We start from the raw sequence: 13,211 nt of genomic DNA on the forward strand, positions 1-13,211 counted from the left end.
TAGTTGACACATGGTAATTGCATGTAGTATGGGGTGTGGTGTGGCATTTCAATATGTGTGTGCAATGTGGAAGGCTCACATCAGGGTAATTAGTATGTCACCTCAGACATCTGTCATTTCTTTCTTTCTTTCTTTTTTTTTTTTTTGACAGGCAGAGTGGACAGTGAGAAAGGTCTTCCTTTGCCATTGGTTCACCCTCCAATGGCTGCCACAGCCGGCGCGCTGCGGCCAGCGCACCGCGCTGATCCGATGGCAGGATCCAGGTGCTTTTCCTGGTCTCCCATGGGGTGCAGGGCCCAAGCACTTGGGCCATCCTCCACTGCACTCCCTGGCCGCAGCAGAGAGCTGGCCTGGAAGAGGGGCAACCGGGACAGAATCCGGCGCCCCAATCGGGACTAGAACCTGGTGTGCCGGCGCCGCAGGCGGAGGATTAGCCTGACATCTGTCATTTCTTTGTGTTGGGAACATTAAAAAATGCTCCCTATTAGCTATTTTGAAATATTCAATTAATATTGTCAACTAGATTTCATGGCCTTTTAGAGTCAGATTATATCTGAAATTTGCCTTAATATGATTTGAGTTTTAGAATACCAGCTATTTTGAGCTTCTCTTGGAAGTTGGGTAGCAATGAGGCTTATGCAGAAGTGCTTGGAAACGTGTAAGGCACAGTTATCATTGCCCTTAGCGGGGATTCCTCGGATCACTACGTCTGCGGGCCCCAGGCTCATCCAGGAGGAATCAAGTGAGCCTGTTGCACCAGCCACTGGGGAATGGTTCACCCACTTCTACTGCTTCTCCTGTTGTCTAATAATTTCTCATCCAAAGAAGAGCCCAAGTTCATGTTTCCCGCATGACTGGAATGTCAGTTTTGAACGGCTTCAGCAGACAACCCTGAGACAGCGGAACAGCCTTTCCCATAAGCCCCAGGGACTCAGCTCCCCACATTCCTGTGAGTCCAAGCATCTGAGTCTTACAAAATCTGAGGTTAAAAGGCAGGCGGCCCTGAAATGCTGGTGGTCCCTGTGCTGTGTGCAGCAGATGTGACCCTCCATCGTTAGCCCTGTAGCTTTGCTTTCTGTGAGTCTTTTTCTCAGGATGGGCTGATGCTCTGTAGAGCAGGCCACGCTGCATGCCTGGGCTCGGGTTATGGATGTGGTGATAGAATCAGAGTAGTTCCCAAGGTCAGACGCACCTGCCATGGCTCTCCTTCCATCCACTTCCCTCATTGTGAAGGACGTTGTAGAGCCAGGACTCAAATTCAGATCTGGCGTGGGCTCCAGTGTCAGCCATCCATCCACTATGCTCTCCCTGCTTCTCCTTGCCCAGTGCTTTGCACATAATAGATGTTGAGAAATTTCTCTCCACTGATGGTGAAGAAACAGCCTGGGAATGAGAGTAGGAATCCCAGCCGGGAGGAGTGGTGAGTTGACACCACCACTAGAGGTCGCAGTTTAGCACATCTTTTCCAGCCCTGGGCTGTTTCCTGAAACAGAGTTGAGAAGGTCCCAGTTCCCCAGCCACCGTGCCTGCCCCATTATGGGAAAAAAACTGAGGTTTGAGGACTCTGTGGCTTACCCAAGGCTAAAAAGGTGCACTGAAGCTCACACCAAACCTTCGTGGAGCCTTTCACGGTTTATCATCTGAAAACAGCATTCAGTGACTGTGTGCCCGGTGCTGGGATTTGATGGTGAGAGCCCACGCGGGGCCCTGCTGTGGAATGTGACAGAATGAGAACTTGCTCTTGCTTATGAGGCTTGAGTTTGGCTCAGAGTTAGAAATACTTTTGCATCATGATCTAATAAATTACACAACTCTAGTGCATAATATTCTTACATACATATAATATGAAGTAAAGCGTCGCAAAGTAATGCTTATCCTAATGAAATTGGAGTACATTCTATAATGTCCTAAGCTCATTTTTTTGGGCCTGTTTGGTAAGAAAAAGAATACTAATTACTGCCCATGAAGATTGATTTCATGATGCCCCATGATTTAATTGTGAACACCACTGCTCTAAATCATTGATTCCAAGTGTAAAGAGATCAGTGACCCTGAACTTTCATCATTATAAGAATGTGCCCAGAGATCTTAGTTTTGGGCAGAGGATAAAAGGTTACCAGGGCACAACTGTCAGGCACGGTTTGTTGGGAGCCTGGCAGGGAGGCGTGAGAGCCGTCCAGGGCCATAAGGCCCTCTCAGAAGGGTAGCCTTGCCAGATCTGGACTTCCGGGGAAGAATGCAGAGCCCGCCTGGGAAGCCAGAGGGGAAAGTCTGTCAAGCACTGGGACCCCATTAGACTGTGCGAAAAAGTCATCAGTTGGGACTCACTGAAGGTTGAAGGGGAGAGTCTTGGAGCAGTGGTCTTTGTGGCTGTGGTGATGTAAGGGGCCTGAGAACAGGTAATTTTGTTTTCGTGAACCTCTGGGCCAATGCATTGCAGACTTCCGTGCACAGTAGAATCATCTGAGCATGTTGTGGAAATGCGGGTGCCAGGTCAGGAAGTGGGGAGAGGTGAGGACAGGGGAGGGCCTGACAGAGTCCGCAGGGAGAGGTGAGGACGGGGGAGGGCCTGACAGAGTCCGCAGGGAGAGGTGAGGACGGGGAGGGCCTGACAGAGTCCGCGCTGAGCCTCTGCGTTTTCCTTGCAGTCGTGGAGAAGGGCTGCCACTTGCGGCACATCCTGGCCTGTGCTCGCCTGAGGCTCCGCCCAGACCTGAGTGAGGCTGTGCTGCAGCAGGTGCTGGAGCTACTGGAGGACCAGAGTGACGTGGTCAGCACGCTGGAGCACTACTACGTGGCGTTCTGAGCAGAGGCGCGGGCGGCTCACAGGCCCGCCGGCCAGCAGGAGGAAGATGTGGACAGCACCCAGGAGCTTGATAAACTCGGTAAAGATGTGGCTGCTCGGGGAGTGAGATGCGGCATAGCTGCCGCTGGCCGCTGTCTGCCTGCTGTCTCCTTGGGGTACAGTGCCTTTGCTCCCAGCCTCGACATACGAGAAGGCCCCATCGACCTCCTGGCTGGACTGGGCCCCGTTCCCAGAGCAGAACCCAGAGGAGACCGTGCTGGTGGCTTCCTCGGGGTGTTTGTGGTCTGAGACTCTGCTGTGGTCAAGGGACGTCATGGGGCAGAGGCCTACGTGCTGTGAGAGCTGAAGAGCAGGCAGCCAGATCCACCATCTCAAACTTTCAGAGGTCCGTTCCCGTGGGCCTCTGGTGGTGGCTCAGAGCCCACCTCTGGGAGCAGCTGTCCCGGGAGGAGTGCCTGTGGCTCAGGCCCAGCCATGGGCCCTGCAGTGATGCGTTCCTGACGATGGCCGAGGGTGGCAGCCAGCAGCCTGGCGGGCAGGAGGTGTCATTTTCAAGGCTGCTGCTGAGTGTGCAGGGCATGCTGACACTGTAAAGACACAGGCGGGACCTGCCCGGACAGGCGGCGGAGTCCTGCCTCTGCTGGGAAGAGTCGGGCGAGCGGAAAACAGCAGAGCGCTGCAGGAGACCTGTTCCAACAGCGGCGTGCTAAATCCGCCAGCAAAAGCATCGTGTGCAGAAGGGTTCGGAGTTAATCACAATCATTTCACATCTGCCTTCGTCTGCTGCTGTGGCTCATGACGTAAGAGACTGTTGGTGGTTCAGCTGGAGCTCCAGCAGCCTGGAGGGCTGCTCTGTCCGGAGTGGAAACAGGACGTCGTTACCCTCAGAAGCCAGCCGCAGCCCGCAGATGGCCGGCTGGGAGCGCGTCCTGGCACAGTGCTTCCTGTCGCGGGCCTTGCTGATGGGACCCAGACCTCTGGCGATTTCTCACAACGCCTGTGCAGACAGCTTCCCCGTGGTCAGAGGGTGCCTGGCGGAGAGAGTCTGCCTGCAATGACATCCCAGCAGTCCTTCTGCCTTGCATATTGAATCCATCTTTGACTAGTGGTGCTGCCCAGGAAGGAGTCTGGAATCAAAACGTTGGCAGTGCAAGTCCTCGCACCGGGGGTCTGTCTCGAGGAGGTGACCTCACTCGTGGGAAAGGACGCCCCTTGTGTGTGATCTTGAGTCGTGAAGCAGGCACGGTACTGATTGTAGGGAGAAGTTGTTTGTGACCCATGTATGTGATGGAATACGACACAGCCTTAAAGTGACGGAAAACGCAGCTCTGAGTGCCGGGAGCGCTGTTCCCAGTGCGTTTAGCGGGAAGCACGTCAAGTTCTCGATCTGTACATGGGTGCAGGGCATTTGCGTGTGCGTGTGCGTGTGCGTGCCTGTGCGTGCATGTTGGGGAGCATGCCGGAGCGTGTTTGTTGCTACAGCTGTCACGTATGTGCATACATGCGGTTGACTTTGGCCCCCGCCTGGAAGTGCTTGTTTCACTTGGCTCTGCTGCCACTGCAGTCTCCTTTGCTTGGGGCTCAGCCCCAGACCTCTTTTCTGTCTGTTTTGCTCACATAGGAGGCTCACACAGCCATGTGGGTGCTCCCATGTATATGCCGGGAACTCCCAGTGTGTACCCGGATTGGGCCTCTCCCCTGGCCATCAGAGCCTCCTGTCCAGCTTCCTCCTCACGTTTCCACTGAGTGTCTGAGAAACGTCACAGGCTTCCTGTGCCCAAAGCCAGGCTTCCCTGTCCCGCCAGTCCACACCTGCTCTTTCTGGTTCCTCTCTGATTCAGGGAGAGGCAGCTCCATTCTCCAGTTCTCAGACCAAAGCTGTTGACTTCAGTCTCTCCCAGCCCACGTCCAGGCTGTGCAAATCCTCTCGACCTGACTCAGAATGTTTCTAGACTGACCACGTTGCACGCTGCTACTGTCTCCCTGGATCATCACGGTCACCTCCTCGGGTCCCTCTTGCTTCCACTCTCACCCTTCAGTCTGTTCTCAGCACAGCAGCTGCAGTGACTGCCCAGGCTCCGGCTCTCGCAGCTTTTGGTCTCATGCCAGGTGGGAGCCCGAGGCATCCCGGTGCTCTGCGAGGCTCTGCCTGACTTCTGCTTCTGCTGTGCCCGCTCCCAGCCCAGTCAGCCTCAGCACATTCCCACCTCAGGGCCTTTGCACTCCTTGTGTCCTTAGCCTAGAATGTTCCCCACCCAGAGAGCTGTGCTGTGCCTCCTTGCTCTGTGTGGAGCCTCCGTCCAGCACCACCTCCCTGAGGTCTGCTGGCACCGTGCTTGCTGATTCTATTGAACTCTTCCCCTCCCCAGCACTGCCTTCCCTGCCCAATTTTCCCCATGGCCCCTGGGCCTGCCCCCCACACTCTCTCTGTGGGTTCCTGTGCTGCCCTGCCCTGTTTGTCATTGTCTCCCCAGCAAAAAGCATGCTCCACGAGGCCAGAGCACCCCCTCTAGTGCTTCCTTCTGTGTCCCAGCACCCAGAGCCAGGCCCGGCACAGTTTCCCAGCAGCGCCACGCCTGTGTGTGGCCGGCTGCTTTCCAGCTGCGGGTGTCTGCCTCTTTCCTGGGGCTCTCTCTGGCATCCTGGGGACAGGGGGCTGTTCCAGCTAGAAGTGCTCAGAATTAGTGCCCTTAGGAGCAGCCTGGACCAGTGGCACCAGGGCTATGACCACGCCAGCTCCCACACCCTGCAGGTGGGAGGTCGCTGAGGCCCGTGGACTGCCCTGGTTCCCAGAGTCTGCTGGGTTAAGCGCCGCTCACCAGTAGCAGCTGACTGTACGGCCACCAGCCTTCTCCCTCATCCTCCCCGAGTGCTTTTTATCCTTCAGCTGCTGCTGCACTCCCTAAATGCCCAAACAGCCGGGGCTGGGCTGGGCCAGAGCTAGGAGCCAGGAGCCAGGAACTCAGTCTGGGCCTCTCGTGTGAGTGGCAGGAACCCAGGCCCTTGGGCCATCTCTTACCCAGGTGCATTAGTGGGAAGTTGGGTTGGAAGCGGCGGTGGGGCTGGATCTCAGGTCCTCTGAATGATGCTGGACTGCAGGTGTCCCGAGCTGCAGCTTCACTCACTGTGCCTCGTCGCCTGTCCTGGCAGGTGCTCTTTAAACTGCACCTGAGCTTTGGTGTTTGTGTGAGTAGCTAGTGTCAGTTCTACAAACATCCTCCAGCCGCTTCTCACTCACCCCATGCTCACAGTCTGAATCCTGACTTAACCAAGCAGGCCTCTTGCTCACACAGCGGCATGAGAACTCACAGGGGCTGACCACAGGCCACTGTGTCGTGCTGAAGACCAGCCCAGGGCTCCCCTGCAAAGGCACCTCTGGCTGTCCCGGAGTGCACGTTGCTGGAGGTGTAGACCCACGTGCAGTGTCTGTGGAGCCTCTACCCGGGCGAGGATTGGCTGGAAGATGCACGCGTGTTGCGGCACGGTAAGCCGCAGCCTGCTCGTCCCTGTGAGACACTCCTCTCTGATTATCTTCCCTCTGATGCCGTGCCAGGGCACTGACGGGGAGAAAGCCAAGTGGGAGAAGTCTGTTCAAAGACGAGGAACCCAGACTTGGTGCCAAGGGTTGAGACCAAGCAAACTGGTAATTTTCCGTTGGCAAGAGCATCTGTGCTTTCCCATGAGAGCGGTTCCTTCTCCGCAAGCGGCCTCCCGAGCAGTCGTCCCGAAGGAGCTCGTGGCTTCTCCGCTCTCCGCGAAGCACGGGCCGACTCAGACCATGACGAGGTCAGGGCAGCGGGCACTGGGAAGCAGTGGTGGTGTTTGTGCAGCCGTGAATATGCTCAGAACCACTGAGCTGGTTGGACTCCCTCCCACGGTGGCGGGATTCCCCCGGCTGTGAGCTAGAGGGCAGCACCGACGCCGTGCTGTGTATATATAGCTCCAGAAGCCGGCGTCGCTTCAAGGCTGTCACAAAGGAGCCTCATGCAGGCCCAAGAAGAGAGGAATAGCAGCTCCTGGTGGGTGACAAGGTCTAGAGGGCCATCGGACCAGGAAAGTTGCTGTGGCCACTGTGGAAAATATGACACAGACATCTTTCAGTGGTCACGTACATACAGCACCATTTTTAAAAGGTGTAATACCAAAAGATACAAAGGAAGGAAATGCATCTACCTCCCTCAGGTACTGTGCATTTACTAAAGAGCACATGCATTTGTTAGAAAAACAACCATATTTTTAAAAATCAGCATTTCGTATGTGCCTTGGGTTTTTTTTTTTTTCTTAAATTTTTTTTTCTTAACTTTTTTTTTTTTTTTTTTTTTAATGTGTGAAGGAGAGAGACAGAGCTCCTGTCTGCTAGTTCACTCCCCAAGTGCCTGAAATGGTTGAGGCTGGGCTGGGGCCAGAGACAGGAGCTGGAGAATCATTCCAAGTCTCCCATGTGGGTGACAGGGACCCAAATACTTAAGCCGTCACCTGCTGCCTCCTGGGGTCTGGAGTGGGGAGTCAGAGCTAGAGGGCCTTGAACCCAGGAATTCTAGTCACTACAAGGCAGCTCACCCCATGGGAGCCTTTAGACAGACAAGTTCTACCAGGGACAGGGCCAAGGGTGGCCAGTCACATGTTCTAGCAGTAGTACAGAGCCTGGCCACCAGCATACCGTTTGTTGCACATCTGGAGTGAACATCCTGAAGGACTCAAGATTTCATGTGCTCGGCCACATGCCTGCCTTCGTATTATATAGTAATACATGAAGGCCTTGATCTTTTTTTCCCTTTATTTTTTGACAGAGTCAGACAGAGAGACAGTTATATACAGTGAGAGAGAGACAGAGAGAAAGGTCTTCCTTCCGTTGGTTCACTCTAGGGGAGTGGCTGCTATGGCTGGAGCTGCGCCGATCTGAAGCCAGGAGCCAGGTCCTTCCTCCTGGTCTCCCATGTGGGTGTAGGAGCCCATGCACTTGGGCATCCTCCACTGCCTTCCTGGGCCACAGCAGAGAGCTGGACTGGAAGAGGAGCAACCAGGACTAGTACCCGGCGCCTCAACCGGGACAAGAACCCGGGACGCCAGCGCCGCAGGAGGAGGATTAGCCTAGTGAGCCACGGCGCCAGCCAACACAAGAAGCTGATGTTATTGTCATCACTGACCGATGCCACTTTTGATCAATGTCTTGAGTAGAAATTGCTCCCTCAGGGAGGAGAGGTTAACTTTCTACTGGGGGCAGTCAGGGAGCCGAGGGGCAGAGGCCAGGTGAGGGCCCTCCTTCCACGTCTTAAGCTCTGCTTTGCAGTGAAGCCGTGCTGAGGCTCCCTAAGCTCCGGTGTGTGGCACAAGCTACCTGTGACAAAGTGCTGGATGTGCCGCCGCCCTGGGATTCATGAACAGTTTATTCTAATGTAAATGGAAGGATACTGGATGGAGTTAGAGTGTGGGTTTTGTTCTTCCTGTTTAGTTTCTTCCCCAGCAGAAAGCCAGTGTTTTCTCTGGGTGGTTAGGTCTGGGCGCTCCATGTGGAAGCCGCTGGTGCAGGTGACCTAGTTCCTCTGTTGTTCTGGGGCCCGGGGAGAGGGAGTGGAGACTAGCGGTCTCTGGGGTGCTGCACGGTGCACCCTGCTCTCTGACAGGCCTCTGGCAAGTGGCAGGATTTCTCCAGGTTTAGAGCCTCGGCCTAGGATTCCTGTGCCTCAACTTGGGCCTTGTGGAGGGACATCCAGGTTGGAAGTCTGGGGCTGGCAGCAGAGGCCATTGTCAGGAGATGAGCGAATAGCCTTGTCCCTGTCTACCAGCTCCCCTGTGGCTTCCTGGGTTTTCATGCCTCCCCAGGGAAAAGAGAACCTGCCCCAAGTTCAGCCCAGAGCATGGCGGCTCCCAGTCCAAGATGGTTTGAGGGAAAAACAGGAGTATGACAAGTCTTGTCAAGTGCAGTTAGGGGAGTAAGATTCATACCACACCAAAGGGAGAATCAGTTCAAGGTGCACCTTAGGTCATAGTCATGCTCCCACCTTGCCTTCCAGGCTATTCTGAGAGGGAGAGCAAGGGGTGACGCTGCGGTGCAGCTCTGGGAGATTGCTTGTGATCCCCACCCCAACTGGAGTGGGGTAGGTGCTGCCCACGCAGACTTCCCACCTGGGCCACTGCAGGAACAGAGCTGGAATCACTGCCCCCAGGATGGAGGACAGAAAAGCGAAAGAGTTTATTGTGTTTCCCAGTGGGCACCACCTTATCTTGAGCTGAGAATATCCCCGGTTGTCTGCACTGTCAGCAGGGGAGGCAACCTGTGACTAGGGTGCTGCCCCGTCAGGCTCTGTGGGAGCGAGCACAGACTCCAATTTGGGAGATTCCAGAACACTGGAGTGTGAGTCCTCCAGCATGAAGGAGCTTGAAGGCCTTACTCACTGCAGCAGCCGGCCCGGCCCAGCCCTGCCCAGCCCAGCTCAGCCCAGCGCCTGGGGCCGCGTCAGCAGGCCCTGCCTGTGCCTGTGGTTTCCACCCTGTCCCAACTTGCCTTGCCCTGGAAATGACAGCTGCCTTGGGAATGCTGGACTCAGCGCTGCCCCAGGGGTGGGCCAGCAGCACTCGCAGACACCCGCTTGGACAGGGAGTGATGGCAGTTGGTCCTTTCATTGTTAACCCAGGTAAGCAGGGGACGCGGGAGCTGTGCCTGCCCATGACCTGCAGACGAGTACAGAGCTGCAGACTTCACTCAGTGTCCCTGCCTGTTCCCTGTGAGGTCGTCCCCATCCCTGACTCAGCGATCAGCATGAAGTGGGTGCTTAATCAGTGTTTCCATGGGTGGGTATTGGACTTACTGAGTGCCAGCTGTGTGCAACACACTGCCAGGTAGAGTGGGAGATGTAGGACAAAGTTTTCTGGCCTCTGGGGACTTTGGGTGAAGTGGGTCCTAAGACGCAGGCCTGGGATTCATAGCCCAGGGTACAAAAGTGTTTTATCAGAACCTCAGGGTTTTCCAACCTTAGAAAGTTGGCTAGCATCTGTTTTTTTTTTTTTTTAAGGGTTTTGTGTGTGTGTGTATGTGTGAGAGAGACAGAGACAGAGACAGAGACAGAGAGAGGCTACAGAAAAACACAGTGGAGATCTGTTCAGGTAGGGGATTGGGGACCAGGAGTCAGTGAGTCATTTTGCAATGTTTTCTGCTTTTTAAATGTGTAAAATGGAATAACTTTGGACAAATCAGTAAGCAGAAAGGTTGGAGGGGGGGTTCCCTGCAGAGCTCTCGGGGCCTGGCTTTCCTTGCCGACGCAGAGGCCTGGTGGTCTGGGAACACTCGCCCTGGAAACTGTGGGGTGGGAGGCCCGGCGTGGAAGGATGTTAGGCTGAGGGCAGGCGTCAGGCCGCAGAGTGTGGGATCTCGAGGCAAGCTCAGGGGCAGGTGGGCCTGAGGTGCTGTCTCCTGCGGGAGTGCAGGGGAGGATGGGCTAAGCAGGGCCCAGGGCGGCGGGGAGGCAGATTTCAGAGACATGGGTGAAACAGGACTCAGAGTGGGGGTCATCGATTGGAGAGGGGCTTGGAAAAGGGCAGATTGCAAGGCGGACCACAGTAAGTGCCACAGGGCCTCAGACTAGTTGAAGACAAAGGGGGCGCAGGAGGGCTGGTGGGGGGGGGGGTCTGCACTGGCTGGAAGAGCCCGTCACCTGAAAGGCGCACCGAGCACCACGTGGGAAGTGGGCGCTCCCGGCCGCTGGCTGCTCTCTCGCATGCTGCACACGAAGGGCGCTCTGTGACTCACTGCAGAAGGCAGCAGGGGAGAACCGGGATTTCAGAGAAACCCTATTGTGACTTAGAAGACCAGGAGAAACAAAGCGGCAAAGCGGCGGTGACTGGGAAATCGTTGGAATCATAGTCGTTTAGGGAATGCATTTTCCTTTACAGCTCCATTAGTCACTGCTACCGCCCTTTCTGGGTTTCAGAGCCGCCAGCAGGTGCTGCTCCTGCAGGGTTACCTGGAGCAGCAAGCCCCAAACAGCATCAACAGGAGAGGCTGTCCTGGCAACCCGGCCCTGAGCGCCAGCCAAGGGCATGGCAGGGGCCCTTCCCCTGCGGTTGGAGGCAGGGAAGAAATGAAGCAGCCTGGGGCTTCACTCTTCATTTCCTTTGACGTTTGCGTTAGCAATTTGGGCTCTTTCACAAGGGACAGAGCAGGCCGGACCCTTGAAGGCAGGAAGCGAGTTTCGGCTGCCTCCGCAGCAGCCTTGACAACGTTTGGCCACCCTGGCTGCTCGACTCAAAGTCAAGAATATTTTCCCTTGGAGACTCGGGGGCCAGCCACCCACAGAGTAACACTGTGGCCTCAGACTTAATCCATGATGCAAAAAAGACAGTCAAAGTAAAACCCTCCTTGGATAATTATTTAATAACAGCTAATGATTACTGCAGAGTGAAGCCCCAATCACTCAGCAAACTGAAGTCCTCACTAAACCCAAATAGGCAGCTACCGCTATCATTCCCATTTACTGGCCAGAGCTGAAGCTTAGAGACTTAGCTTGCCCAAGGGCATGCTGCTTTGTAACCAGTGAGTTTAACCACTAGGCTTCACTGATTGCAGAGCGAAAGAAGTCCATTCTCTGGTGTTTCCATCCTGCAAACCCAACACAGAGGGTGTTCCAATTTGGGTTGGTGTATAAACTTTATTTTCCCACAACTGAGGTTGCCCTGAGAACTCAGCTTCTGGTGACGCTGTGATGGAGGACCCTGGGCTAAGGGGGGGGGGGGGGGACAGCACATCACACCCACAGCCAAGAGGAAGCAGGTATTTAAGGAGGAAAGAGAAGACTCGAGTTGGGGCAGCAACTTCCTCCCTAAACATCGTTATGGTCCCCAAAGGGAGGCCAAGAGGGGTTTGGGTGGCCTGATCCGGTGTGGGTCTTCACAGGTGTCACTGTTGTTACTGTTACGTAGGTTTGGTGCGGAAATATTTCAAACATCCAGAAAACAGTGGACATCCAGGTGCCACTGGGATGAGCAGCTGTTACCCTACTGATGAGAGCATTTGGCGCGGTGGTGAAGAAGCCACTTGGATGCCTCCATCCTAGTCAGAGTGACTGAGTCCAGGCTCCACTCCCAACTCCAGCTTCCTGCTGATGTGCGCTGTGGGAAGCAGCAGGTGACGGCTCACGCACTTGGGTCCCTGCCACTCATGTCAGAGACCCAGATGAAGTTCCTGACTCCTGGCTGCAGCCTGGCCCAGTGGATGGGCGATCTCTGTATACCTTTGAAATTAAAAATATATATATAAGATAATAATAAACAGAGCCTGAGTTTCTCTCTCTCTTTAGAGGAAATGATGTTAGAAATACAGGTAAGGGCATCCTCCCTGCCTGTGCCCCCAGGAGTAACAACTGTCATTCCCATGCAGATTTTTTTATTTGAAAGAGTTGCACAGAGAAAGGAGAGGCAGAGAGAGAGAGAGAGAGAGAGAGAGAGAGGTCTTCCATCTGATGGTTCACTCCCCAGATGGCCGCAACGGGCAGAGCTGCGCTGATCCGAAGCCAGAGCCTGGAACTTCTTCCAGGTCTCCCACGACAGGTGCAAGGGCCCAAAGACTTGGGCCATCTTGTACTGCTTTCCCAGGCCATAGCAGAGAGCTGGATCAGAAGTGGAGCAGCCAGGTCCCAAACTGGAGCGCATATGGGATGCCGGCACTTCAGGCCAGGGCGTTAACCAGCTGCGCCTCAGCGCCAGCCCCATTGTTTTTGCAGCATAATTTACAAGTAGTCAGTGGTATAGACCTTAGTTGTGCAACTTGGTAAATTATTACTTATGCTGTACCTAGGTGATGGATTTCTACATGCCCAAAACGAGACATAGAACATGCCCAGCACCTCAGAAGTCTCCCTTGCTTCACTTTTCACAATAAGCAGACAGAGCAGCCAACACATACACATTTAAAAATCTAGCAATTTACGCCAGCGCCGCGACTCACTAGGCTAATCCTCCACCTAGTGGTGCTGGCACACCAGGTTCTAGTCCCGGTTGGGGTGCCGGATTCTGTCCCAGTTGCCTCTCTTCCAGGCCAGCTCTCTGCTGTGGCCAGGGAGTGCCATGGAGGATGGCCCAAGTGCTTGGGCCCTGCATCCCATGGGAGACCAGGAGAAGCACCTGGCTCCTGCCTTCGGATAGGCGTGGTGCGCAAGCCGCAGCGTGCCGGCCGCGGCGGCCATTGGAGGGTGAACCAACGGCAAAGGAAGACCTTTCTCTCTGTCTTTCTCTCTCACTATCCACTCTGCCTGTCAAAAAAAAAAAAAATCTAGCAATTAATGCAAGAATCCAAATTTCTGACTTCTCTTGAAATTTTGGAAAAATCTGACCATAGCAAGCTCACATTGTCTCATGGGGTCAGAGAAACAGCTGCCTGCTGCAGATGAGGCCCGAGCTCCCGGTTGCCTGC

The 13,211-nt window shown here is 54.8% G+C and overlaps 1 protein-coding gene and 1 long non-coding RNA gene across 5 annotated transcripts in view; both read left to right on the forward strand.

Annotated features, from left to right (window-relative positions):
* Positions 1 to 4,131, forward strand: part of STN1 (STN1 subunit of CST complex) — a 47,623-nt gene extending 43,492 nt beyond the window's left edge. For all 4 annotated transcript variants that reach the window (XM_008270474.4, XM_070057275.1, XM_008270473.4 and 1 more), the window contains one exon: positions 2,649 to 4,131. In XM_008270474.4, coding sequence (XP_008268696.2) covers positions 2,649 to 2,806 — 158 coding nt within the window. In that variant the 3' untranslated portion in view covers positions 2,807 to 4,131. The remainder of the gene's footprint in view (positions 1 to 2,648) is intronic.
* A 2,942-nt stretch (positions 4,132 to 7,073) lies between these two features.
* LOC138845310 (uncharacterized) lies at positions 7,074 to 12,071 on the forward strand. Its single transcript, XR_011382287.1, has 2 exons — positions 7,074 to 9,441; positions 11,723 to 12,071. It is a non-coding gene; the product is annotated as an uncharacterized lncRNA (long non-coding RNA).
* Positions 12,072 to 13,211: the final 1,140 nt, after the last annotated feature.

Source organism: Oryctolagus cuniculus, chromosome 15 (genome assembly GCF_964237555.1).
Source record: "Oryctolagus cuniculus chromosome 15, mOryCun1.1, whole genome shotgun sequence".
Taxonomy (NCBI): Eukaryota; Metazoa; Chordata; class Mammalia; order Lagomorpha; family Leporidae; genus Oryctolagus; species Oryctolagus cuniculus.